This window comes from Ceratotherium simum, chromosome 23 (assembly GCF_057802395.1).
Source record: "Ceratotherium simum simum isolate JZ-2026a chromosome 23, ASM5780239v1, whole genome shotgun sequence".
NCBI classification, from domain to species: Eukaryota; Metazoa; Chordata; class Mammalia; order Perissodactyla; family Rhinocerotidae; genus Ceratotherium; species Ceratotherium simum.
Genome location: NC_141922.1, coordinates 17,826,639 through 17,854,282, shown reverse-complemented (window position 1 = coordinate 17,854,282; position 27,644 = coordinate 17,826,639). Strand labels below are relative to the sequence as shown.

At 43.0% G+C, this 27,644-nt stretch overlaps 1 protein-coding gene across 1 annotated transcript in view; it reads left to right on the top strand.

Moving 5' to 3' along the window:
• FER1L6 (fer-1 like family member 6) overlaps nucleotides 1-27,644 on the top strand; it is a 116,317-nt gene that overhangs the window by 34,684 nt on the left and 53,989 nt on the right. Inside the window, exons 15-20 of the mRNA XM_004431086.3 lie at nucleotides 770-879; nucleotides 4,452-4,542; nucleotides 7,664-7,783; nucleotides 9,557-9,709; nucleotides 16,744-16,921; nucleotides 22,226-22,350. Coding sequence (XP_004431143.1) covers nucleotides 770-879; nucleotides 4,452-4,542; nucleotides 7,664-7,783; nucleotides 9,557-9,709; nucleotides 16,744-16,921; nucleotides 22,226-22,350 — 777 coding nt within the window. The remainder of the gene's footprint in view (nucleotides 1-769; nucleotides 880-4,451; nucleotides 4,543-7,663; nucleotides 7,784-9,556; nucleotides 9,710-16,743; nucleotides 16,922-22,225; nucleotides 22,351-27,644) is intronic.

Below are 27,644 nucleotides of genomic sequence, written 5' to 3'. Positions count from 1 at the left end.
TGGGTATCGGGGGTTAGACATTTGTAAGTGATGGAGCCTGAGTTTGAAAGCAGGTAGTCTAACGGCAAGCCTAAATCTTTAACCACAGCCCAATGTTGCCTGTTCTTAGAATGAAGGGGGAAAGAGGGAAACATGTCCCCAGCCATGTGGTAGAGAATGTAGTTTTTGTAAATTCTAGCAAAGCAGTAGCAACATGTACATTACCCCTTGGATGCCATTTTCCTCCAAGCCACTGAATGGAATGCTAGAATTTAGGCCCAAAAGGAAAAGCATATAGCTGTTGCAATAGACAACCTGTCCCCTGAGCCCAAAACTCCTATACTCAGAAGAACTGATAGCCCTTTAATTTCAGGGATTATTCAACATGATTATATTCCTATAACAAACTGACTTGAACATTACTTGTGAAGTTTATCATAATTATATCTAATTTACTTTGTTAGATATTTCCCATGACATTAGGTCTCCTCCCATGTTAGATTCTGAATAAATGGTACCCAGTTAGGAAATGGATCTGCAACAGAAACAATGAGTTTGAGTAACATAGGAGAAGACTCGCATCTGGACCAATTCCAGTTAAGAAAAGGAAATTTCAAAATTAGAATTCAGTAGAATTTCCCAGTTCGGGCACAAGAAAGTGAGGGAAATCTTTCTTCATTTCCAAAACAAAAAATTAGCTAAATATTATTTCTGGGATGTTACAATCAGTATCTCCACTACAGCATCTCATTCCCACATCTCATCCCTCCACCTCTGTGGTTTGTTTCAGGAAGAAGGTATAGAAGATGTAAAAGAATTGGTCAAGATTTCAGAGGACAAATCTGGTGCACCAGAGGAGAAAGTGAAGACGGTGCTCAATGACTTCATCAGTCAAAGCAGGTACCAGGAAGACAGCTGGCAGATGGGGAGCTGAGCTTCTATGGAATCGGCTTTTAATCACCTTCGAAAGTAGTCCATTTTTCATGCATTCAGATGGGCATTTTATAGTGTTATATCCATCTTTGCTTTGTTAAGCAATTTAGCTGGCACTTGCGCGGCTCACTACTGCTTCCTGACACTTAAACAACTAAAACATAAAGCAAAGGAAAAAAGAGAAGAGAAAAGAGAAGAAAGACTTACTGCAGAGACTCTTTATAAGACAAGAAAAATGCCAGTAGCGTTAGTGCCCAACATGGTTCTTTGCATTTGGTAGATACTCGACAAGTATCTGACAATTAGATGGACACATTATAGCAAATACTATTTAATAGAATTTTTCATATAATACATTAATAAGAACCAATTAATAATTCTTATTCCAGGAGGTAGACAACACAATAAAAGATTTTAAAAATACGGTGTATTAGTTACCTGTTACTGAATAACAAATAACCCCCAAATTTAGTGGCTTATATACACACGGTATTTATTACCTCACCGTTTGTGTGGGTCATGAGTCCAGGTGGGGCTTAGCTGGGTCCTTTGCTCAGAGCCTCTCACAGACTGCCATCAAGGCATTAGACTGAAGTGGCAGTTATTTCAAGGCTCAACTGGGAAGGATGCACTTCCAAGATCACTCACATGGTTATTTGCAGAATTTAGTTCTTTGCAGACTGTTGAATTGAGAACTTCAGTTCCCTGCTAGCTGTTGGTCAGAGGTCAACCTCAATTCCTTACCACTTGGGCCTCTCAAAGCTACTTCTCGCAACATGGCAGCTGACTTCATCGGAGTGAGCAAGTGGGAAGAGTCAGGGAGAACGTGCCAGCGAGATGGATGTCACTATCTGTTATGACCTGATCTTGGAAGTGACATCCCATCACTCTTGATGTATTCTATTAGAAGCAAGTCACTAGGTCCAGTGCACATTCAAAGGGATAGAATTACACAAGGGCAAGAATAGCAGGGGGTGGCGATCATTGGGACCATCTCAGAGACTGCCTACCACCTAAGCAAACAACTTGGACTAGCACTTGAAATTAGTTAAGTCAAGACTCAAGCAAAAATGAGAATTTGTCACAATGGAATTAGTGGAAAAGTGGTGGAGATTCATTTGATGGAAGGCAAAAACTAGTAGACAGGAACTAGCTAAATTTGAGTGTTCTGCTTTATAAATTCTGTCTGTCCTAATCTCTCGACTACCCAAGCAAGCATTTTTACTTAAAAAAAAAAAAAAAAAAAGGAAAGCAACGAAATAAATAAGTAGTTTTTTCCTTCTATCTTTATTTCTTTTTTATTTGTCATTATAGAAGCAATATATATTTTGGTGCTACTCCTGCTATGAGCTAAGTGCCGCCTGCAATTCCCTTTAAACATCTTTAAAAAGCTTCATGATTCCGTATTTTTAGAAACTGTGGGCAAATTTAATAGCTCAATAACTTTTTTTTTTTTTTTAAAGATTTTATTTATTCAGTTTTTCCCCCCAAAGCCCCAGTAGATAGTTGTACGTCATAGGTTCACATCCTTCTAGTTGCTGTACGTGGGACTCGGCCTCGCGTTGGACGGAGAAGTGGTGCCTCGTGGCGCTCCCGGGATCCGAACCCGGGCCGCCAGCATCAGAGCGCGCGCACTTAACCGCTAAGCCACGGGGCCAGCCCTCAATAACTTTTCTATATTGGGGGTTACTTAGGGTGATATTCATTTCCCTTTCTCTTCAAGTTTACAACCAACTGAAAAATTATTCATAAGGGTCAGACAGAGATCAAAATGTTAGTTTTATATTTGGTAAACCTGGATTTGAGAGAACAGCTTGGACCCGAGGTCAAGGTGGGCTTCCTGGTCCCCCCACCCATTTGTGGTTGAGCAGCTGGACTTTGGGACTTCCCCCGGGAAGGGACAGAGCATTTGCCACGTGGAGGTGAGGAGGCTGCCCACATCCAGTAGCAGGCTGGTTCTGAAAGATGAAGAATGGACAGAAACATGTGCTGTGGTCATTTACTTTGGTTTTGATGAGGGAATCAATGATTTCTCGCCCTGTGAGGAAGGGAGAGAGATCAAAGTCAGAAGTGTCCACCATGTCTCCCTGGTCTGATCCATCCTGGGAATAGAACGGAATTCCTTGCACCTCTCGGAAAGGTAGACAAAGGAAGGCAAAGATGCCTTCTCAAAATATAATCCTTTTTATTCTTTTTAAAAGCTAAGAGAAAATGTAACTTGACTAGTACGCCCAAAGAGAATTTCTGATGAGGCCTCCAAATGCTGCAGGCAGAGCTCCGATGTAGGACCCTTCACTGGAGGTGTGGAGTCTTAGACTTCCCCTTTTATTTCTTTTGTAATTGATTTTTTTCATCACAGAACTATTACATGCTCATCTTACCAAAAAAAAAAAATACAGAAATGTACAAAGTAACGGTGTTCTCAATTTTCTCTCCAATCCCACTATCCAGACAGAAGAGTTTGAGTTGTCCGTCTGAAATTTTTCCTGTGCATTTGCAAACACACACATATTCATAAAAATATGACATTTCTTCACAAATATGACATACTCTGTTCAGCAGGTTGCTTTTTCACTCAGCATACGTCACTGGCATCTTTCTACAGCAATAGGTGATACTTGTCTTCAATTTTCAGTTGCGTGATGTGTATCATATTTATCGAGTCCCTGATATTTAAGTTGTTCCCATTTATTTTGCTACTATAAACAATGCTACAATAAATGTTACTGTGTAAACATACTCTTACAAAATTTTTCAGTTATTTTTGAAGAGTAGAATTCTAGTGCAATTTTTGGAAAAAATTATATAGACATTTAAATTTTTATAAGTGCTATAAAATACCCTCTTAAACATTATAACCACTCTCCTACAACAATGGAGGAGAGTGACTATTTCCCCACATCTTCACCAATCTTGAATATTATCCATTTTTTCATAGGTGAAAATGGTATAGATTTTAATTTGCATTTAAGTTATCGCTAGTGAGGACAATATCTTATTTCTCCAAGTTTTAAAGCCATTTATATTTCTTCTTCGATTGTATTCATAACCTTTGCCATTTTCCTATTGAATACATTTTTAACTTCATCCCTCGAAATGTTACGGCTCAGTCCTTTGTACAGTTCTAAAAATGTGAAGACATATCCCACTATTAATTCTAAAATATTTGCTCTACATACCACTTTTCAGGAATCTTTTGGTGAAATTTGTTAAATTTGTAAGATGAAGGAAAACTGCATTATTTTGTGTTTTTTTATTGTGAACTTGGAGAGCAATCACACTAGATACGTGCTGAAAAGATGTGGTAAAACAAACATCTATTCCCCAACACTAATGTGGGTTCTAAGCATCATTTCCAATTCTCATTTTGTCTCTTAGAAAAGTTAGTGCATCATTGCTTAATCCTAAATGAAAAATCTTGGTTCTGTGGCTTCATCAACTTTCCTATTGTATGGCAGAAAGTATATTTGCAAATTTCTGGAATTATATAAATGGATTTTCACTGAGTAGGTTTCAAAATTGTTATTCTTCTCTTATAGTGCCTTTATCTCTGAAGCAGAAAAGCAACGCAAGATGTTGAACCAAACCACTTTAGATAAGAAACGACTTACACTCTGCTGGCAGCAGCTGGTATGTGAAAATCTATTTATACTTGGAGCAGAATTAAAACATGTGCTTTAAAAATAAACCTCATGGATGAGGCATAGGTCACAGACCACATGAAGATAAGGTTCTAAAGGTTATACATTTACGCGACGTAGAGGCGTGAGTGAGAAGAGAATATGTGGGTGAGTTGGAAAGGAACTAGCATTTATTGAATGTTTACAAGAATGAGCTAGAAGCTCACCAGTCCTACATCCTATTCTGATGGATCTTGTTCATTTTCTTGATATTTATATTTTGTCAAAGGCTGTAGACTCTTTCACTTGACCTTCTGCCTCACAAACTGATAGACCAAAAGAAATAACTATTCTCCCTCTCTTTGGTTTCTTCCCATTGAGAATCATGCTAAAAGTTGTAAGCACTTCCTGAGAATAGGGCAGTAGCTGATACCTCTCTGTGTCCTGGAGACCCTGCACAGTGCTGAATGCCTTATAGATGCTCAGTCCCTGTGGAATGAGTGAAGACTGAGAAATGCCAGACCAAGTTAGACCCTGGATTATCTCACTTTGAAACTTCAGTTCCAGCAATGGCACCAGGGGACATTTTGTATGAGGCTATGATAATTCTGCAAAGGAAAATTACTGAGTGTTTTGCTGGCCAGGGATATTTTAAAGATGTGAGTAAGGCCCAGAGAGATTAAATACATTTTTAAAGGTCACAGCTAGTTAATCATAGTCTAGAGACTAAAACCCAAGTCTCCAAATTCATGGTTCATGCTTCTTTCCAGAATAACAAATGAAGGTTTGTGCACTCCTCTTTTATCCAAGGGAAGCCAGATTCCCAGCATATATAAGATCTTCTTCCTACCCCAGCTCTTCATCAGCACCTGACTGCCCTTCCCTGTCTCTGCATTGTCCCTCCACTACATATTGCCCAGACAGCTCTAGTGTCTTCTCAGTGTCTGATAGTTCTTGATCTAAACAACTGCACAATTTCAACATCTTTGTAGCGTCCCAGCTCTATCTCCTATCTCCAGACCTGTATTTCTAACCTCCTCATGGACATGTCACCTGCTTGTGTCACGGCACCTCAAATTCAATATATCCTACTCAACCCATCATCTTCCCACCTAAACTTGTTTTGCTTCCTGTATTGGCACCACCAGCTACATTATTGCTCCAACCAGAAGCCTAAGAATTGACTTTGAATTCTTATCTCTCACCCTAAACAGTCAATTCCACCCCAGGCCCTGTTGATTCTGTTCCTTAAAGACTCTGGTACTTCTCAACTTCTTCATCCCCGGAATCACTGCCTAAATGAGTGTCTTAGCACCTCTGGCCTAGATTATTGCTTTAGATTTCCTCTAATCCATCTTCCTTACCACAACCAGAACAGTCTTTCTAAAACACAAAACTGATTACGTCACGGCTGCTTCAAAAGTCACTGGAGTCTCTCAATTGTTCATAGGATAAAATCTAAATTCCTTTTGCATGATATACAGGGCTGTTCATCATATGACTCCAAGCTAGTATCTAGCCTCACCTCCCATTCATCCCTTCCCACATATTTATGCTCCAACAGTTTTTAATCCTCATTGATTATGTGCCTTCATAGGTAATTGTGCCCTCTGTCTGGATTGTCCTTTTCCTTCTTATCATCTGAGGAATTGTGTTCATTTTTTAAGACTCAGCTCAAATGTCATATCATCCATAAAACCTAGCTTTGCCCCTCTCTGGTCCTATGATGTTCCGCACATTTTAGTTATTTGCATATATTGCTTTCACCTCACCAAATTGTCCAAGTCTCAGGGGAAGGAAGTGTCCACCCCGTGTCCTAGGCCTTGGCTTCTAAGATAGTGCTTGGTACATAGCAGGCATTCAGTTCTTCCAATCAACAGGTACAGAAGGCATCCTGTGTGCCAGGCTCTGCGCTAGGTGCTGGGAACACAAAGCTGCGAGTACTTGGGGCTTATCCTCCAGGAATTTATTGATTGACTGGTTTATTTATTCCACAAACATTTATTTAACACCTGCTATGTGCCGGGAACTCTGCCAGACATTGAGAATACAAGGCAAGAACAAGACGGAGGAGGTCCTTGTCTAGTGAAGTTTACATTTTAGTGGAGAGGACAGAAGAGAGGTAAACAACAAATAAAAAAATTATTATAGGTTATGATTAGGAAGGAAATTTTAAAAGGTCATAGTAATCAGGAAATGTGGGGGAATGCAATGCAGTGGTGACATTTAAGTTGAGGTCTGAGAGGAAACCAACCTTACAGAGTCTAGGAAGAACATTTGAGCAAGAAGAAACTCAAGCACACCACTCTTGAGGATGGACCAAGCTTGGCATGTTTTAGGACCTCCTGAGGACTGTGTGCCTCGGCACAGTGAGTGAAACACTACGAGATGAAGCAGAGAGCAGGCAGGGCCAACTCATGCAGGACTTTAGAAATCACTGCAAAGTGTTTGGGTATTTTCCCTAAGCACATAAATGTGGGATGAATAAATGAATCAAAATAAACACTTCTGGATGTTCTAAACATGCATACAGAGCCCTGTGGTGGTGTTTCTCAAATGATGCCAACTTGGCCTGGAAGCATCCACCATGCCCCTAGGAAGAGGTGGTGAGAGCAGTGATTGAGGACGTGGATCTACACTCAGCTGGGGTCAACTCTAGCTCTGCCTCTCAGTAGCTCATTACTCTACTGCCTCAGCTGTACAATGGGAATAATAGTACCTACCCCGTAAGGTTGCTATGAGGAGTAAAGAAGATTAATACAGCAGTTAGAACATTGCCTGGGTAGAGGAAGAGCTCATTCCATTTTAGTTGCTATTACTATGATTGTTGTTGTTGTTAAGTATTAGAAAGCCTAGATTTAGATCCTGGCTAACAGACCTTGGGACCTTGACAAACCTCTGACTTTTCCGGGCCTCAGCTTCTCATCTGTCAAACAAACATGAGATGACATTCACTGCCTCCATAGTCCTATGACATTTCTATTAAACAGGCAGCATGCAAGTGGAAGACTCTGAAACAGCCTCATGAATGGCTCGATGTGAAACTTAAAAGCACCTTCAGGATTCTCCAGCAACAGTGCTTGTTGTCCAGATTTCTAGAAAGATCTACACTGACTCTTGTCTTATTTTAGGAGGTGATGGTCAAGGAGGCCAAGGAGATCATTCAGCAGCAGAAGAAAAAGTTATCTCTTGATGAAATGATCCAGGAAGCCCAAAACTTTGTGGAAAAAATCCGCTTTCTTGTTGATGAGGTAATCAACTCCAAAAGCAAACCTCGTTTGGAAGATTAGACCAAATGTTGTCCAAGTGAGGTGTGAATGTTTGATAAGGTTGGAACATGGAGTAATGATTTCTCTTAAACCCTGCCGAGCTGAGCAGGCACTATTAGTTTAGGGATGAGAAAGGAGATTTTAAAATTAAGCTGCACATGTACACGTTCATTGATTTGTTTTACAAAGCCTGAGTATTCAGCAGAAATAAAAAGCATGTTCCTTAATGGACCCAAGAAAAATCAAAATAACTACAGTAACTTTGATAAGTTTTCAACTATAAGAAGATTTAAACTCATGTCCAGTAAAAGTCAAAACAGCTTCTCATTTTCAAGTTAGCTGTAAACTGTATCTTTGGTGACTTCTAGAATGATCTTAAAAAGGCCCTTATGGGATCAACCCGGTGGCGTAGTGGTTGAGTTTGCGCACTTCACTTTGGTGGCTCAGGGTTCATGGGTTTGGATCCCGGGCATGGACCCACATACCACTCATCAAGCCATGCTGTGAAGGTGTCCCACATATAAAATAGAGGAAGACTGGCACAGATGTTAGCTCAGGGCCAATCTTCCAATCTTCCTCTTTTTGGTTGAGGAAGATTGGCAAGAGATGTTAGCTCAGGGCCAATCTTCCTCACCAAAAAAATAATAAATAAATAAACAAATAAATAAAAAGGCGTTCATGTTTGCTTCTGTCAGATACTGGGTTTCATGTGGGAAGTTTTCAGAGAGAGGTACAGATTTACTGCTTCTGTTGTTCTCAAAAGTTGTATTTCTCGTTGCAAATCAATCCTTCCCTAGAGGCATAATAAAGAGTGAGACAGGCAGTCACTTTAGTAGACAAAGGAATTTCAATAAGCACCCAGAGGGTTCAAACCAGGCATCTTCAGGTCTGTGACTGGCCAACTCTGTGGCCGGGAAAACCTCCACACCATGCCTCTGTTTCCATATTAAGGGAGAAGGGATGCCCTCTTTGGGTATCAATTACACAGAGGGTTATGGAGTTAGACAGACAGAGATCTGCTGCCAGCCTGGGAATGTCAAAGCCTACTTTATAACAACATACCTCCCTTTTGTTTTGATAGCTATGTTTGCTCAGAAATGTGCATTTCAAACATTCGCAACATAATGGGCTTCCTGGCAGGGAATTCTGCAACTCCTGTCTTGATTAGCTCAACTTAAAATCTAATTTTCTGAACAATTTAGTTGTTTCTCCTGAATAACCACCTAAAATGGAGTTAAAATACTTGGCAATCATCTTTTGGGTATCAAGTCCCTTGTAGAATTGTTTTTTCTCCTTTAAGAGCAAATGGAAAGACATTCATGAATTTTTTTTTTTATTTGAATATTCTAGAAATGTTACCAGGCTCTTAGGAGCACTGAGGCTTGAGGCTAAATCATTATTGCAAGATTGCCAAAAAAAAAAAAAAATCCATGGGAAGGTGTAGAAAAATATTTGTTCTACAGATGGAGAAAAGTAGACCATCAAAGATGCCAAATCATGGATCTAACTTGCATATCCTGAAAGCACAATGCGAGTTTCACATGTGGGGTTTACATGTACTTGTAATTCATGACCTAAGGCTTTCTCAAAGAAGCTACATTTAACTTAACTTGATTGCATAGATGTTTAAGTACCTAGATGGTTTAAGTCCTAGAATTTGTTTTGCCAAAGGGGGACTGTTTCAGGATAGGAGAACTCTGAAATTGCACTTGTTAAACACCAATCTATCAAATCCGTTCCCCTCTGTTCCCACAGCCACAGCACACCATCCCTGATGTCTTCATCTGGATGCTCAGCAACAACAAGAAAGTGGCGTATGCCCGCATCCCCTCCAAGGACCTGCTCTATTCCACCACCAGGGAGCAGATGGGTAAACACTGTGGGATGATCAAAACTCATTTCCTCAAAGTAAGTCTGCACTATTTTCGACTCAAAAATTCTCTTTTTTCCTGGGTTGCTTAGCATTCCTAGTGTGTGTCCATATCGTGGACTCTTCCTCAAAACTTTCAAAGGTCTGAGAGCAGCTGGAACACGTTGCCCCTCTTGATTCAAACTGTGATTCATAGACTGTCTTGAGGCTGAATATTTTCCAGTTTTCTAATTACTATGTCGCCTGACACATATAAGACTTTTTTTTACTCTAATGGGTGTACCTCAAGGTTACTTTAATTTTTACTTTTTTGATTACTAGAAAGAATGGGCATCTTTCTATTAGTTTCCTCTCTACATTTTCTCTTGTGTAATTTGTGGTATCTTTTCACATGAGTTCGTCTATATTTTAAAAACAGATTGTGGGGGCTGGCCTGGTGGTGTAGAGGTTAAGTTCATGCACTCCGCTTCGGTGGCCTGGTGTTCTCAGGTTTGAATCCTGGGTGCAGACCTATGCACCACTCATCAAACCATGCTGTGGCGGCGTCCCACATACAAAATAGAGGAGGATGGGCATGGGTGTTAGCTCAGCGCCAATCTTCCTCACCTAAAAAAAAAAAAAGATTTCAAAGAAAATTACAAAAGGAGAGGTTTATATTCCATAGGATTCCTTGTGACTTTAAATCGTGAAAATATGAATCTTTTCAACTTGGGTCCTTGTATCCTTCTTGAAGATAGGGTCCCCTGATGCTCATGAGTGGATCCTTGTGGGCACAATCTCTGGATGGATTCTGCCGTCTCTAAATCAAGATTTGAGCCTTTCTTGGAGACCCTGGGCATTTTACCTCTACTACAAAGAAATTTCTTTCTAAGAAGTAGACTTGAGCAAATATGGAGAAAAAACTGTCCAAAAGCTTAATTAACACTCACCAATGACTGAGAACTAGAGTGTGTGGTTCGACTGATTAGCTTTTCCCAGCTCACAGTAGGCTGTTCTGTCAGTTTCAGTTCTGATTTCTTGCTACAATATAATTATTTTTCTACTGCCTCAGAAGAAGGGTGAGAAGGCTCAAAACCATGCCATGCGAGGAATAGGTGAAGACATAGCAATGCTTAACTAAAAAGAGAAGATTTCCTGGCATGATAGAGAGTTTAAATGTTTGTAGGGCTACCACGTGGATGACGGGTTGAGTGTTTGTGTGTGTTTCCAGGGGATAGAACAAGGCCCCACGATAGCCATTACAGGGAAATAGTTCCCCAAATGGAGGTCCATGATGTGCTCCTTGTCCCTTGTTATAAATATGGCAATGGGCAGCTAGATTAGATGGCCTCCAGACGCCATCCAATTGCTAGAGTCTACTGTAGATGTGATTGTCAAATGTGGCAGATAGAAGAGGCGGTGTGGAGTAATGGTATAAAGCATGGGCTTTGAAATAAAGTGAATCTGGGTGGGAATTTGTATTAGTTAACTAGGACTGCTGTAACAAAGTACCCCCGAGCGGCTTAAACAACGGAAATTTATTTTCTCACAGTTCTGAAAGCTGAAACTCTGAGATTAAGGTGTCAGCAGGGCCATGCTCCCTCTTAAGGTGCCAGAGAATCACCTCTCTAGCTTCTGCTAGTTCCTTGTGGCAGCATAACTCCAACTTTACATGACGTTCTCCCTGTGTGTGTGTCTTCACATGGTATTCTTTTATGAACCCGCTGCAGTTTGACCTCATGTTAACTATAAGTGCAATGACTCTATTTTCAAATAAGGTCATAGTCTAAGGTACTGGGGGTTAGGACTTCAACATATGAATTTTAGAGGAATACAATTTAGCCTAATATTTATGAGCTGTATAATCTTGAGCAAGTTACGTCACATCTCTATGTCTCCTATTCTTCATCCATCAAAGGGGAGATAGTATTGAGGATTAAGTGGACAAATGCATGTAGCAAACACACAGGGTACATCACCCACGGTAATCACTCAATAAATGCTGGCATTCAAACAAATGGGCATCCAACATCTAGAGGGCATTTCTGGAATTGTGTGCCCCCTTCATATCCAGTGAAGTGTTTGTAGCTCTGTATGTTATTTCCTGTCATGTGTGTAAAATGACTTTTAAACCCACCCCTGTAAAACTGTAACTGAAAAAAGAAATTTTCACCCAAGTTATTCATCACAAATAACAGGGTTTTTCTTTCTTTTTTTTTTAAAATTTTTATTTATTTATTTTTTTCTCCCCAAAGCCCCAGTAGATAGTTGTATGTCACAGCTGCACGTCCTTCCAGTTGCTGTACGTGGGACGCGGCCTCAGCATGGCCGGAGAAGCAGTGCATCAGTGTGCACCTGGGATCCGAACCCGGGCCACCAGTAGCGGAGCGCGCGCACTTAACTGCTAAGCCATGGGGCCAGCCTAACAGGGTTTTTCTTGAACCTTCTCTATCTAAGGAATTCTGGGGTCACAAGAAACGTTTATCTTAAAAATAGCAAATCATTTCAGAAGGCCCTGTGCTAAAAATACTAGAAAATCAGTGTCAAGTTACTCCCTCCTAAATATTTTGATGTATCCTGGTATTATTTAAAATTAGGACAAAGAACGGCTGTGAAATAAAGCCAGAGGATGGACGTAACTGAGAATTCAGAACATTTTCTCTGTGGCCTTGGCTTACTTTTCTATCTGGATTTCCTTTTGCCATGGGGATTGCTTTGTGTGACAGCTTTCTAAATTGTGCTGAATTCAATTGAACCGACAGGATGAAACATCTTGATGAGATGATTTAGCAAAACCATTTTCATTCCTGTTTTGATTGTCATCCCTGTTTTTCACTCGCTCCCTCCACCCCTCTATCTGCCCCTTGCTCCTCAAAAGGCTAAGTCTGAAAAAATAAGAGCTATACTGGGGAGCGAAGGTATTCACACACCTGCCCCCGACTCCAATTTCGTAGCTGGGAATTAGGAAGTGCAGTGAGACAAAGAGTAGAATGTAACTAACTCTCTAGGCCAGAGTTTCCTCAAAGTTTATTCTATGGGACGGCTGTCCTTTGAGTGGCTCCATAAACATCCCCTGTTCAAACACATTTGGGAGGTTGCCGTTGTCTCCCTCTCTTGAGTTTCTCAGTGCCCATTAGCTAGTAGAAAGTTCTGGAAGTCCCAGCATAGCTATCTACAAATTTTAGGAAACTACTGTTCCTGGGGGCCCCGTTTGGAGAATATTAATCTAGAGGAAACAAAGTTGCCTCATCTGAAGTCACGTGGTTAAGTAATAGCGAAGCTGTAACTGCAACCAGGGTTTCAGGGTCCCTGGTATCGTGATCTTTCTTTTTCTCTAGTTTAAATATATGCATCACGCTACTGAAAATGCTGGAAAAGAATTTGCTGAGCTTGGCCCAATCCACCATCCGAAAAAGCAGAATTCTCTCCTTTCAGTCTCATCCCCACTGTACCCCTAGTGGCCGCGGGGTGGAAAAGGACACTCATTACCAGAAGGAAACTGAATGGGAGGAGCTGGGTTCACTTAGAGCCCAGCCAGGGGGCGGCGCTTAATCTTCCTTTTCTTTTCTCCTTGAGTTCTCTCTCTGTGCAGAGTTCACCCCAGGCGGACTCCAGAGGCCCCTTCTCAGTCTCGTCTCCGTCTCTATCCTATCTTCTGCCCCACACCTCTGAGTCCAGTCTCTTCTTCTCCAGGCTCCAGCTTTCCATCCAGCTGTCCCTCAGATGCAGCAGAAAGCGGTGGCTGAAAGACACCCTTCTGGATCTTGCCACAGAATGAAACCTCTACAAGACACACAAACCTTTCTCTTACTAGTATTGATTGACCAACTTCAACACAATCGGTGTGAATTATTATCTTCTCTCCTTTTTCTGATTTGCCAAGATTTCCTCTTCCTTTTAAGCCCGCAGACATGCACTAGGATCTTGGAGAGAGGTGGATGAGGCATGGGAGAGGCTAAGACTTTAGCATTTTGTCTCATGCAATTTTTACACTTTGATGATCATAGTTTTTTGATGCACTTTTGCATTCTTTAATTATTTTTCTCTGTTTTTTTTTTTTTTTTCTGCCTTACCACGCTACTTTCAAAAGGAGAGAAGTTGCTGTGATTGGTCAGGCTTCAGGAGCACATGAGAGAGAAAGGAGAGTGGGGAAGAGGGGAGACAGGGGAAGATAAAAATGGGCTGGAAGTGCATGCGAAGCTAAAAATGAGATGCTGTTTCTGAAAGCATCTAGGAAGGTACTCAATAACACTGCACGAGTCCAACTTGGATACTTAAATGAGAGACTCTCCATTGTCTTCCAAGCAATTTCAATTTGTGTATTTTTAAAAAGATGCAAAACTGCCAACTGAGGAGTTCAGCGGTGGTCCTTGTATAACACTTTCACAAGATGTTAGCTGAGTTTTTGGTTCTAACCATGAATTCACACACGCACGTTGTTTTCATAGCAGTAGGAATGAATGATGCTTTTTGGGTTTGCTTTTTGTTTCTACTTTCCTTTAAGAAGCAAAGGATATCAGACCTGCTTGGGACAATGCAGCATCGTAAGTTAAGTTTTGCTACTTAAATTCTTAAAGCCGTGGTCTGCAGACCAGCAGAATCAGCACCAACAGGGAGAAATGCAGAATCTCAAACTCTACCCCTGACCTACTGAATCAGAATTTACATTTTAACCAGATGCCCAGGCAATTCACACGTACTGATACACATATCAGTGTGGGAGGAACACTGGCTAAGAGTCTGGGCTCTGGAGCAAGGTAGAGCAGAGTCAAGTCTTGGCTCTATCCCTGCCTTGCTCTGTGACGTTGGACAATTGTCTTAACCTCTCTGAATCTCCGTTTCTTCATCTTTAATATACACATAATAAGAGTATTTACTTTATAGTCATCATGAAGTTGAATGATAACCCAAGCCTTGTTAATAGTATGTAAGCAATAGGACATTCTGTACATAAGGAAGATTGTTAGACCAGGGCCTGGGACAATGTAAGTGTTCAACACATGTAAAATAAAATTATTATTAGAAAAATAAATAAATAATTTGACAAATATTTACTGAGTGCTTCTTGGGAGCCAAGCACTCTTTTAGGCATTGGGGATATCACCGTGAACCAACAGACGAAAATCTTGGCCTCTGTGAATTGATGTCCTGTTGGTGTCTATAAATGGCTAAGGGATTGCTTTTATTACAAGAAAATAGCCTTAGGCTTTCAACAAATGTTTGTTTTATTGAACAAGTGCTAAATGCATTTTAGCTCTTATTATTATCATTACAGAAGTGATGAATTGAGGATTATTTGTCTTGTTACAGTTTTAAAAATTACAGTTTGTAGAGTGGTTGTCCTTACCAACAGTAAAATGACCTTTTTCATTTTTAAAACTGATTAAGGAATGGCATTCCATTCCCTAAAGAATAAAATCCGAACTCCTCCACATAACCAGCAGGGTTCTTCAGCCCTGTCTGTGTCATTGTCTGCCCCAGCTCTTTCTTTTCTGAAAGCTGTTAGCACATCCGTTCCTGGCACAGACTAAGCACTCAGTAAATGTTAGGCTGTATTACCACAGTTAGTTCTCGCCCCTGCATCTTTGTTCACACACTTCCCTCTTCCTGGGATGCCTTCTCTGCTGGTGCAACTCCAAGGTACCCATGAAAGCCCTGCTAAATATTTGAGTCGTAAAGAAAGGATGGAAATACCTGCTGGTACTTCTCTGCTCCCTTAGCATTTTCTCTCTTCCACTTGACTTTGCATTTGAGTATGTGAATGCAAGTCGGCTTCCTTGTCTAGACGTGAGCTCTCGGATGGGGGGCCGAGTCTGTGTCTTGGTCATTGTGAAGCCCTCTTGGCTCCGCTTCCTGAGCAAGGCCTTGTGGCACTTATAGCTGCTGAACTGAGTTGCTCAAAACCCATTTAGCAAACCCACGGAGCAAGATGGAAAGATGAACACCCACGCTCAATTTTGGATTCAGGGGCTCTCCACGGGTGCCTTGGAAATCGTCAGAGCAAGTTGTAGCCTCTCATAGTAGGATTTTGTGATTCTCTATGGAAAAGAAGTGGTGCGAAGAGAGGGGAAAATACTGGTAAGAAATCCTAAGAATCACTAAGAAGAGGCATTTAAAAGAGTCAACAAAATCTGGAGAGGTAGCCACTCTCAGAATGAAGGCCTTGTCAGCAACGCTGAACGCAGCCTAGTCTGGGACCAGGGACTTCTTAGATGGGGGCAAGGATTCCCCTAATCCTGGTGGTAGAGAAATAAAGGAACCACACTACACTGAGTTGTGTCCTTCACACCTTGAGAACATTTGCACCCACACACATACATATGCACATGCACATACTCACACCACACATACTAATGCATGTAAACACACAAATTCAAACACATGTAAACATAAATACAAATCCGAGTACGTTCAAAGGAGAGTATGCAGGGTAGTAAGGGCATCTGGAACATGCTGCATGAGTAAGGGATGAAGGAGCTAGAGACATTTAGTTAGGAAGAAAGAACACGGTAGGACATGTAGGTTCCTTCAAGTACACAAAGGCCTGACCTGTAGAAAAAGCACTTGAGTTCTTCTGAACGAAGCAACGGGGTAGAAGCTGTGGTTGGAACTCCAGGCAGTTGGACGTTCTGAGAAGGGAGATTTCAACTCAGTGCTGGAAGAGGCAAGCTGTGGGAGTTCAGAGTCTGGAGTCTAGACTGGGAATCTTCTCTCCTGGGTTTGAGTCCTGGCTCTGTCACTTAAAAGCTGAGTGATCTTAGGGAACTTATTTAACCTCTCTGAGCCTGAGCTTCCTCATCTATAAAACGGGGGCAATAACCATAACTATCTGTTAGGTTTAAATGATCCAGGGCTCAGAAGTGCTTAGCACAGTGCCTGTGCTTCAGGCCCCACTAACCCTGGATCCTCCTCTGGAATTGTGCATCGTGACAGCTTGGGGTCATTGCTCTCATTTTGGTATAAGATGAGCTCCTGAGAACCACTCTCTGAACACACTCCCAGGCGTGTCCCCAGGAAGGACCTCTTTTCTCAAAGAGTGAGACCCGTAATCGCTCCTACTTATGAGGTGGTCTTCCTTGTAACCTTTCCCCAGCTTCCTGGAAAACGGCCGGCTGGTTGGTCGGTGCAAGCGAAAGTCGACGTGTACCTGTGGCTGGGCTCCACCAGACACTCCAGTGCCATTTGGGACAACTTGCCAGCAGGCTATGAAGCAGAAAAGTCCTCCAAAGTGGCTGGCGCTGATCAACCCCCAGCCAACCTGCTCTATCAAGGTAGGATGCCCACAGGGCAAAGAGAGTCATTAGGTGTCTCTGGTGGGCTTCTGAGAAAACAGTGAGGAGGGTGGCATGCATGAGTTGTTTTGCACACTATTTTAGGATCAACTTATTTGCCTTCTTTTAATATAGTTTCTAAATCTTCTTCCTTACCTTCCAACGTCCCATCTAAAAAGAATAAATCTGGGTGCCAGCCCAGTGTCGTAGTGGTTAAGTTTGTGCACTTTGCTTTGGCAGCCGGGGGTTCTTGGGTTCAGATCCCGGGAGCAGACCTACAACCACTCATCAAGCCATGTTGTGGCAGCGTCCCATATATAAAATAGAGGAAGGGTGGGCACAGATGTTAGCTCAGGGACATTCTTCCTTACCAAAAAAAAAAAAAACAAAAAACCTAAAAAGAATAAAGTGAATTCATTAAACACATCTGGAATAAAAATTTATATTTTTTTGTTAATGGAGAGAAAACAACTTGAGTTTCTTTGTAGTCAGTCTCTGTAGGTTGAGTTTGCATTTTAAGCAAAAGATATCTTTTAAAGAAATGTCAGTAAGTTCTTATGCTGATATGACCTGTGGAATTAAAGCAGATTTTCCTTTTACATGGCATTGAGGTTTTGACCTGTAAACGTCAGGCATTTACATTTCCTAGTAATGATGCAATGAGAACGATATCTCTGAGGTCACTCATGTTTCTCTAGCTTGCATTTTGAATTGGCTGCTTTTAGAAATCCAACATACTTCATGTAATCCTTTCTCTTCTGTAGATATTTTCTATGAGTGCCATCATGTTTACATTTTCTTATAATTTTGATTTTTATTAAAATATTAATGCCTTACAGTTGCGTTTTGCTTTCTGTTTCCAAATGGCTTCAATTTGCAGGATCTCTTGCTGCTGAATTCAGATGGAGTAGATTGCAGGTTTATTTTCACTTCACCTAAAGTTGAATTTTGAATTGAGTCAGTGTTGGAAACACTGAAGAACTGTCTATACACCCAGGTTTCCTGTGTTGCACAAGGCTCCTCTGATGTTGGTTGACCTTGACTGCCAGTGGAATCTAACTGGCTCAATAGTTAGAGAAGACAAGATTCTGGAGATATTTATCCAATGGTTCAGCTCATGGTCTCTGTGCCCAGTGTCAATGCATAAAAGCAAGGAAAGCTTAGCCTTGTCTTTTTGGAAAATGCATGGCCCCACCCTGTGCCAAGCATCGTGCCCTATATGCTATACGTAAGATGTGATTTATTTCTCGCATCGACCCTGGGTGGCTTATTCATTTTACAGATAGAGAAAGGATGTATCAGAGATGCTGAGAAATTGCCCAAGATCACACAGCTAGTAAATGATGGAGCAAACTGTCTCCAACCCCTGCTTTATTTCTACTGCTTTCCATCCTGTCTTTAGAGAGTTTCATCTTTGGGTGAAAAATATCCACATCAAGTTATGTTCTTATTTCTATAGACACTATCTCTAGAGACCCAACATACTCAACGTATTTGCTGTCCCAGCTACTAACAGTTCAGAGGAGAGCAAAGACTTTTTCCAAAGCTTTCTCATCCTCTGTAGCATGTTGTTTTCACAGAGTGACCTAACAAACTTTCTCTGCTGTGCACTGACATTGATGGCTTTGGCTGCCTTCCACACCTACTGGAGAATTTTGTTTCTTCAGTCATTTTATGCTTCAGAAAAAAATCCATTCAAACAATAATTATTTTGCACCTACATATGGCAGGCCCAGTGGGAAGACTAGTGGGGGATGTAGAAATGAATGAAAGGTGGTCCAGCCCTCAAGTGGGGGCAACCAGACACGTCTCTAATAACCACAAATGGACAATGAGCTATAACACAAGAGACAGGCCACCAAAGTGGGAGAGTAAAGAAAAGGCTGACTTTATTAGTCTAAGGAACAGAGCTGGGAAGACTCAAGGTTTCAGAAAAACAAGAATTTAGACTAAATAAATGGTGCCCCCTGGAGTTGCGCAGCATACTGCCTGTGTGGCTGCAATTGAGACCTCTGCTAAAATTCTGGAGTTGATCGATTCAGGGGCAGCTGGTTCTCAGGGGATGAGCCATTTCCAAGTTCACCCCCAGCTGAGGAATTTGCTGAACTATGTGGCATGTTAAGGGACATGCGGGCTCTCTCTAGACATACACTCCGTCAGGAAATTCCTAAACCATCTGCTGAACAGTCCATTGTTCACTGTCGCCATTTTAAGGCTCTCTCGTCAGTGGGTCCCAGCTTGTCCACTTTAGGGTTTTTTTGGTGTATGTGGAGATGGGGCTGGGGGGAGGACTTAGAATTGAGTCTGAAGAATCACTGCTCTGGTTCCCCTGACTTGGTCAGAGCTTTAAGCACCTTGCAATGCAAGTATCTGGACTTAATTTGGGAGTGTGCTGAGTTCCAGTTTCTAAAGCCTTTGCAGGTTCAGAGTGGGACTGCTATGGTTGCTACATTCTCAGGCTCCACGCTGGTCCCCATGTAGGCAGACAGTGGCGTGGGGTAGAGGGACGGAAACACGCACAGCCCTCATGACAGTCAAGTAAGGGGCTGACTTTGGCATCCTTTTCCTCCCCTGCCCCTCCTCGCCCTGCCAGTCAGGAGCCGAGTCCTGGAGCACCCACTGCTGCAGTGTCTCTCTCTTCCCTTCCTCATTTCAATCCCTTCCAGCGCTGCACGGGATCTGGCCACCTGGATGGGCAGCGTGGTCTCCTTATGGGTCCTCCTCCAGCATCTCTACTTCTGTCCATTGCATACTAGACTCACAGTTTCAGCTCCCTGAAGCTTTGCTCAAATATCATCAGCTCCTGAGCACAGACCTTCAAGAGGTCGCCATTACCAGTGAAATTCAGGCCTCGAGGGCCCACGGCAATATGACCACAACTTTCTCATACTCTGGCCAAACTAGACCACATCCTGGCCCCTGTGTGGCCTGGCATTTTTGTCCTAGTCTTTACTCACCCTGCTCCAGCCAGTTGGAAAACTCTCCACAGCCTTGCTGACCCCATCCCTGCTTGTCAATCACTACCACCCTTTAGGGATCTGCTCAAAGTGCAGTGCTACCTCCCCTCGAGTCTACCCCTTTTTATTTGAATGTGCTTTGGTGAATGTGAATTGTCCTTTTGTGTGCACATATTCTCATATTACGTAGTCAGTATTGTTACGCATCTCATGCTGTTTCGTCCTTTTCTACTAAGCTCTGTAATGTTGAGATCCATCCGTTTTGCTCTGTATACCTCTAATCCATTGCTTCTAACTGCTGTACCAAGTTCCCTGATGTTTTTCCTGTCCACTCCCTGATGGACGCCCAGGTTGCCCCCAGCTGCCCACCATCACAGGTCCCGTTGCAATGAGCAATAGTGACAGCCACACCAGCATCTTCACACCACTTTTATTTTCTTTTATTTTTTAAAAATTTTTTGTTTATTGCAGTAACATTGGTTTATAACATTGTATAAATTTCAGGTGTACATCATTATACTTCTATTTCTGCATAGATTACATCATGTTCACCACCCAAATACTAACTACAACCCATCACCACACACATGTGCTGAATTATCCCTTTCACCCTCCTCCCTCCCCCCTTCCCCTCTGGTAACCACCAATCCAAACTCTGTCTCTATGTGTTTGTTTGTTGTTGTTATTATCTACTACTTAATGAGGGAAATCATATGGTATATGACCTTCTCCCTCTGACTTATTTCACTTTGCATAACACCCTCAATGTCCATCCTTGTCACAAATGGCTGGATTTCATTGTTTCTTATGGCTGAGTAGTATTCCATTGTGTATATATACCACATCTTCTTTATCCATTCGTCCCTCGATGGACACCTAGGTTGCTTCCAAGTCTTGGCTATTGTGAAAATGCTGCAATGAATACAGGGATGCATGTATCTTTACCCATTGGTGTTTTCAAGTTCTTTGGATAAATACCCAGCAGTGGAATAGCTGGATCCTATGGTAGTTCTATCCTTAATTTCACACCACTTTTAAAGTTCTTCCCATGTGTCAGGCACCCTTCTTAGCCCTTCAGTCCCCTACTATCCCGTATGAGGAACTATTATTACCCCCCTCTTTCAGATGAGGAAACCAAGGCACAGAGAGAGTTAGGAAATTTTTAGCAGTCCCCATATGGACGTGGGTGCCATAAGCCTAGGTGTGGCATTGGGGGTAGGCAGGCTATTTGCACCCTTAAATAAACTGAGTAGCGCTAGTCAAGTTGGTGTGCAAGGGTTCCTGTATCCCAGTCCCACATCAACACAAAAACACGGGTATACTGAACACAGTCTAATAGATGCCTTTGGGAGAGACAGGGAATGGGAATGAGTAAGGGGGTAACAGGGAGCAAGTGAATATGAAAAACAAGAGGGCTTTGCAAGGAATAATGATCATCAAGTCCCATATAAGGAATATGATTAACTCAACTCTTACTTGGGATTCCCCCACTGAACCCTGGTCTGCCCCCACCTGCGGCCCACTCTCTGCGTCCCATCTCATCAAGCAGATGTGTTTGCTCCTGCCTTCAACCTCTCATGTCCTCTGCCTGCATCTCTCACAGGACACTTAGCCCTGGCCTCCTGTCACTGTGATTGACATGCTCGTCTTACCTTCTGCCCTCTCCCTGGACCTCCCCAAGGGCGGGGGCTGTCTCATCCACTTCAGAATCCTTAGACACCAGAACTGTACCTGGTACACAGTAGGTGCTCAAAATGACATTGGCTGACTGAATGGAAGAATGGATGAATAGATGATTCAAGACTTTATTGAGTTTATTAAAGCAAAAACTATTTGTGGAGCAGCCCCTTTCACACATGAACACACACACACACACACACACACACACACATGCACGCACAAGCCAGTGGAAACAGAATTACTAGGAAGTAAAATGTGGTATTTTAGAAAGAGAAGGCGATTTTGGAATCTGATAAAAATGAAATCCAGGTTCTGGCATTTGTTAGCTCTGCAAACTTGGAAAAGTATTTTCGCCTTTTTGTGAGCCATTCCCCTCATCTAGAAAATGGAGATAATTGTATATATTTCACAAGGTTGTTATGAAGATTAAAAACCCACAATGTGGTGAAAACACCAAGAAGAATGGCTGGCTCCAATGTACCCATAAACATGACCTCTTCCCCTTCTTAGCTGCTGCCATTTCAGTCTCAGAGGCGGGTGGTGCCCGTGGTCTCCTTTGTCTGTCTCTGGATACACCCACAGACACGCATCACACACAGACACCCAATTGCACACACTGTTCCTGACAGCCCACTAATGCCTGCCCCTTTCCATTATCTGTCCACAGACCGGCATGTCTTTCAGCTGAGAGCGCACATGTACCAAGCCCGGGGCCTCATCGCAGCTGACAGCAACGGACTTTCAGACCCCTTTGCCAAGGTCACGTTCCTTTCCCACTGCCAGACCACAAAGGTAACTAGGGAAGCCCACCTGCCATCTTCCCGCAGCCACAGCCGACGCACAGCAGACCCCCAGGAAAGAAAAAATGGGGGCACATTGTAAATACCTGTGTCTCTGGGTACACGGCTATTTCAGACACAAAAGCACGTGTGCAAGTAGGGACCAACACAGGGAAGTCTGTTGTTTCACTGTAATGCATGTCCTGAAGCCAAGAGAGCAAGCACGCGAGGTGAAGGAAGGTTGGGAGGGAAAGAGAGATGAGGAGGAAAAGCAGAACCTGGCACCTTGAACGCCTGCAGAAGTGCTAGGCACAAGTCCATGTTCAGTGGGGAATGAACAAATGAGAAAACAGCACACAGACAGCCCACATGAGGCTTAGGATCCAATCTTTACTGAGGGGTCTTAGTGGGGAGGAAAGTTTTCCAGCTTTGTGGTCAGGATGCCCTAGACTTTGCACTGTCACTTTGTGTTTACCTGCTGGAGGACTTTGCACACTTTCAACACCTCTGCAACTCAGTGTCTCCCTCTGGAAAATACTATTCCTAATGGACATTGTGGGATTAATGGAGATGGAGCTATACCCATTTCCTCTGTGCTTTCTCCCTTTCCTGTAGACTGAGTGCTGAAATGTGGAAAGGGCTCCTAATCAGTGAAAGTCCACGAGGCTGCTTTTCTCATTAGATCGTGTTCTCTAAGGATTTACTCTGTCCTCGGAGGATTCACTGTTCTGAGAGAGAAGCTCAGGAAAGGATTTGCCCATCTCTGGGAGTTAAGACAAAGAGGACACAAAGAAACCCGAGGTTACATTCTAATTCATCTACTTTCTAGCTGCATTTACTCACTAAACCTCAGTCTGTCATCTTAAAATAGGGCCATTGTGAAGAAGGGAAAAGTTAAGTGTATAAAGTGGTTGATGAATGGTGGCCAATACATTGGCTGATGTGAGGAGGGCTGACATTTCTCTCCAAAGTGAGGCCCGCGACCTGGGAGACTGCGTGTTGATTTATGACTCGCAGACCAAGATCATCATGTGAACCAGCTTCTGGTCCATTTCACCAGCACCTGCAGAGTGCTTGCTGGGCCAGGTCCCGTGCTGGGCTCGGGGGAAATGGGGGGAGGTGGAGACCAGACCCTGCTCCTGCACCGCGTGTGATCTGGGTGTGGAGGTAGGCAGTCCTCTGGACAGACAGTTGGCTGCACTATGATAAGTGCTGCACCTCCAAGAACCACGCGGAGAGAGGGGTTAGCTCTGTCTGGGAGGGAAGCTGAGAGAGACCTCAGAAGGGAGGTGACTCCGTCCTCACTTAGTGAATGAGCACGAAAACGAGAGGACTCCATCCTGCTTTCTCCTTCCTGTTTTGAGAGGTAGTACATAGTGCGGTACGTAAGAGTACAGACTCTAGATCTGCATTGCCTGGGTTCAAATCTGAGATCTATTTATTGGCTATGTGATCTTAAGCAAAACCCTCTTTGTCCTCAATTTCTTCACCAGTAAAATAGGGATGATGGTATTGCTTATACCTCCAGAGGGTAAAACACCCAGGACAGTGCCTTGCTTAAAACAGCTTCTTTGTGACTGCTTGTTATTATCATCACTGAGGCTTTCCACCAGAAGCAAGGGGGATTCTCAAAGGGGGACCCCTGGGAACCTCCTCTGCCTGCCACAGCTGTGGAATTCCAGGTCCTCAGGGGTGATCTCAGGGCCCTAGGTGGGGCGGGGGGTTTGAGTTAGCTCACTGGGCTGCCATGTGATTATCCTTCTGTTTTGCATCACCATACAGTATCTTCATTTGATTTAGACCCATATCTCAAAGGAACAGATGGCATTTGTTTATCAAATAATCATTTGAAAGAGAAAACAGGTTCTGTTGAGCCCTGGACTTTGCCTTTGTATTTTTGAACCAACCACCTAATTCTTGTTAATAACAATAGCTGTCATTTATTAAAAACTCCCCACGTGCCAGGCATGATGCTAAGCATTTTATATGCATTGTTTGCTACATCTCACTGCAGCCCAAAGGTGGGTGCTATTAGCGTCTCCATTCTGCAGAGGAGGAAGCTAAGGCTTAGAGATGATTTAATTAGAAGATGGTGGAGCCAAGATGGATACCCAGGTTGGTCCAATTCCAAAGTTACTTTGCTTAAGCACTGCTTCCATTTTGGTAAGAAAGGGTTCTGGTTTCCCTCTCCTGTTTCAGTGTTGTGCTGTCTCAGAGGGACTGGTCCCTCCGTGTGACATGCCCCCCTCTTGCACTCTTCATGACAGGGAAGCTGAGCCTGGGGGCCCCAGCCGTCATGGGTGAGCTCCACCGGTCAGCTGGTAGCACTCGTCTGAACCGACCACATGGAGCTCAGGGAGAATAGTCTCTGAAGGGCTGGTCCTGCAAACCAATCCCCTATAAAGTGGCTTAATGGCCTGAAATATTTCAGAAAGGGAATCCAGTTATTCTAGACGTCACTGAGGACATGAGACTTAGAAACCTTGTGGTGACGGAAGGATAAAGGAAAAGGTAGATAACTCCCAAAGAGAAAGGTTTTGGGGTTAGAAGGGAAGAGGGACTAAGTCGCACAGAGGGATCCTTAGAGGAGAAGGAGAGGATCTTAAAGGGGGGAAAGCGTGGGGCCTGAGATTCAAACAATCAGATTGATGCTAAGTCCTGAGGACACAGATGGTCTCTTGTTAGACACGAGTCTCCCAGTGCACCAAGACTGGCACATGGTAGGTGTTCAGTAAATTTTTTACTCATTTATTTAAAAAAGTGTGGGCAGGGTGGAGTGGAGTAGGGTGGGGTACAAGCACTTATTGAGTGCCTACTGTGTGCCAGGCACTAAATACCCTTTATCTCAGACAATGGTCATAACAACTCTAGAACGGAGGTGCTAACCCCATTGAAATGAGCAAAACTGTGGTTCAGAGGCGTTAAATCACCTGCCCAAGTTGGATATAAGGAAGGTGATGAAACTAGGGTTCCATTCCAGGGGTATCTGATTTTAAGCCTTGCTCCATCCATGGTATCTGGCCCTTTCTTCAAAATGTTAGCTAAGTTTTACTGTAATCTCCCAAGTAATGTCATTTAACAAGATTATAATGCATAACTCCTTAAGGAAGCCCTGAAAAAAATGAGGCTAGTTGTAGGCACCTTCACAGAAAAGTGAGAGAATGTATTTTTGTTTGGGTGAGCCTTTCAGCACCTCTTCAAGGTGACCACATGGTCCTTTTACTCATGGGAACAACTCTGAGGACAGGTCAATACCCACTCATTTATTCATGCAAATAACTGATAAGCACCTGCTATGCACAGGATGCTGTGTTAGTGCCTAATACTGTGCCTAGCACATTGTAAGTCCTGAAAAAATATATGTTGAATGAATGAATGAATGCTGGCCTCTGGACTCTTATCAAGTGGCATTTATGGCCCAAAGTGCCTGGGAAGCCATCAAAATATTTCTAAAAGAAAGATGCTGTGAGGATCAAAAATTGCTTTGGTGTCACACCGTTGGGTGCATGCTACAAAAGAGATCATATTTCTATTTTTATTTTTTGTGAGGAAGATCAGCCCTGAGCTAACATCTGATGCCAATCCTCCTCCTTTTTGCTGAGGAAGACTGGCCCTGGGCTAACATCCATGCCCATCTTCCTCCGCTTTATATGGGACGCTGCCACAGCATGGCTTGACAAGCGGTGCATCGGTGCGCGCCGGGGATCCGAACCCGTGAACCCCGGGCTACCACAGGGGAGCACGCACACTTAACTGCTGCGCCACCAGGCCGGCCCCACATTTCTATTTTTAAAAGCAACAGAAGAACACATGGCTCTTTATGATGTCAGTAGTCGACGCAGAGTGACTTTGCATTGCAACTCCGTAACTCCTGTTCATAGGTTGGTTGAAGCCATTCTTTTCCTGTCCGAAAAGTTAAGATTTCCCCTGAAATGTTATGTCAAAAACCTCACTGTGTCTGAGACATAAAATACTGTAAAAGCAAAAAGCAAGAAAGGAAGGAAATTGTGGGATACACAATATTTTTTATGAGTCACATAAAGAAGAGCAATAAAAATTCTTTCATGACCACAGTGCAAATGATTTAATGCTGTGACTGGAGACAGCTCTTGATGTAAAACTCTGAGCCAACTGTTTTATTTGGGCTTTGGAGCCTAAGCAGTTAGCCCAGGCCAGATCTCTCTCCGATCCCTCCTGGAGTGAATGGTGAGAGGTAAGGGTGCAGTTACCAGCATCCGCTGTGCTGTCTGTTAACCTGTGAAATCACCCATTAGCCTGCACAGCCTGGGAGAGAGGGAAATGTGACAGTGGCCTCTTTCCAGGACTGGCCTCACATATTAATGGGGCAATTTCTGCCCAGGCGTAGAGTCCACCCATCCTGAAACAACCCCGGCCTTTAGCTCTGTGAAGCTGGCATAGAGGACATAAGCCCAGCTACCCCCTCCCTTCTGAAGGTACCACTTGCATGGCCCGGCAGGGAGGCTGTGAACCACTTCTAGGTGAGACACTCATGGCTCTGAACCAATTATGCAGGTTGTTGTCCTTCTTTGTCCGTTGGCTTCTCCATCTGTATAATGGGTGCAGCCAACTATCAATGTCACAGTTTGCTGTGATAGAAAGAAAGAAGTCATGCAAAAGAGTGAGGTAACTGACCCTGGTCAGTTCAATGCAGTCAAATAAATATCCATAAAACAGTAGAATTCCATATAAGGAATATTAGATTTAAACCAGGCTTTAGACTATTTAATGACAAAAGTTTATTTGCTCATAAATGAAGAATCACTAGATCTCCCCCATCCTCAGTTTGCCCTTCCATAAAATGGAGATAATATTAGCATCTACTTGGTGAGGGTGGTTGAGGTTAGCAGCCTGGGCTTTGGTGCCAGATGATTCAGACTGAATCCCAGTTCTGCCGCTTGCTGGCTCTGGACAAGTGAGCCTCAATTCCCTGGTCTGTAAAATGGGAGTACATAACTCTATCCACCACCCAGAATTGTTATGAAGTTCGAATGAGACAGTGCACATGAAGTGCAACAATTGACGCATAGTCAGTACTTAATGAAGTACTTAATGAAGTACTAGCCTTATCATCACAGCACTACTGTGAGGATTGAGTTGAAAGTATGTGTGCAAATAGAGTGTTAATCATTGTAGGGGCTCTACTCATGAAACTTAGGAAAGCTGCTCCAGGGCAGGGAATCTGCATCCCCCAGCATCTAGTACATAGTCATATATGGCTTGAATGTTGAATGAGTGAGCAGTGATGATGAGGATGTGTTCTTTTTGCCCCCCATAAGTAAATGTTGA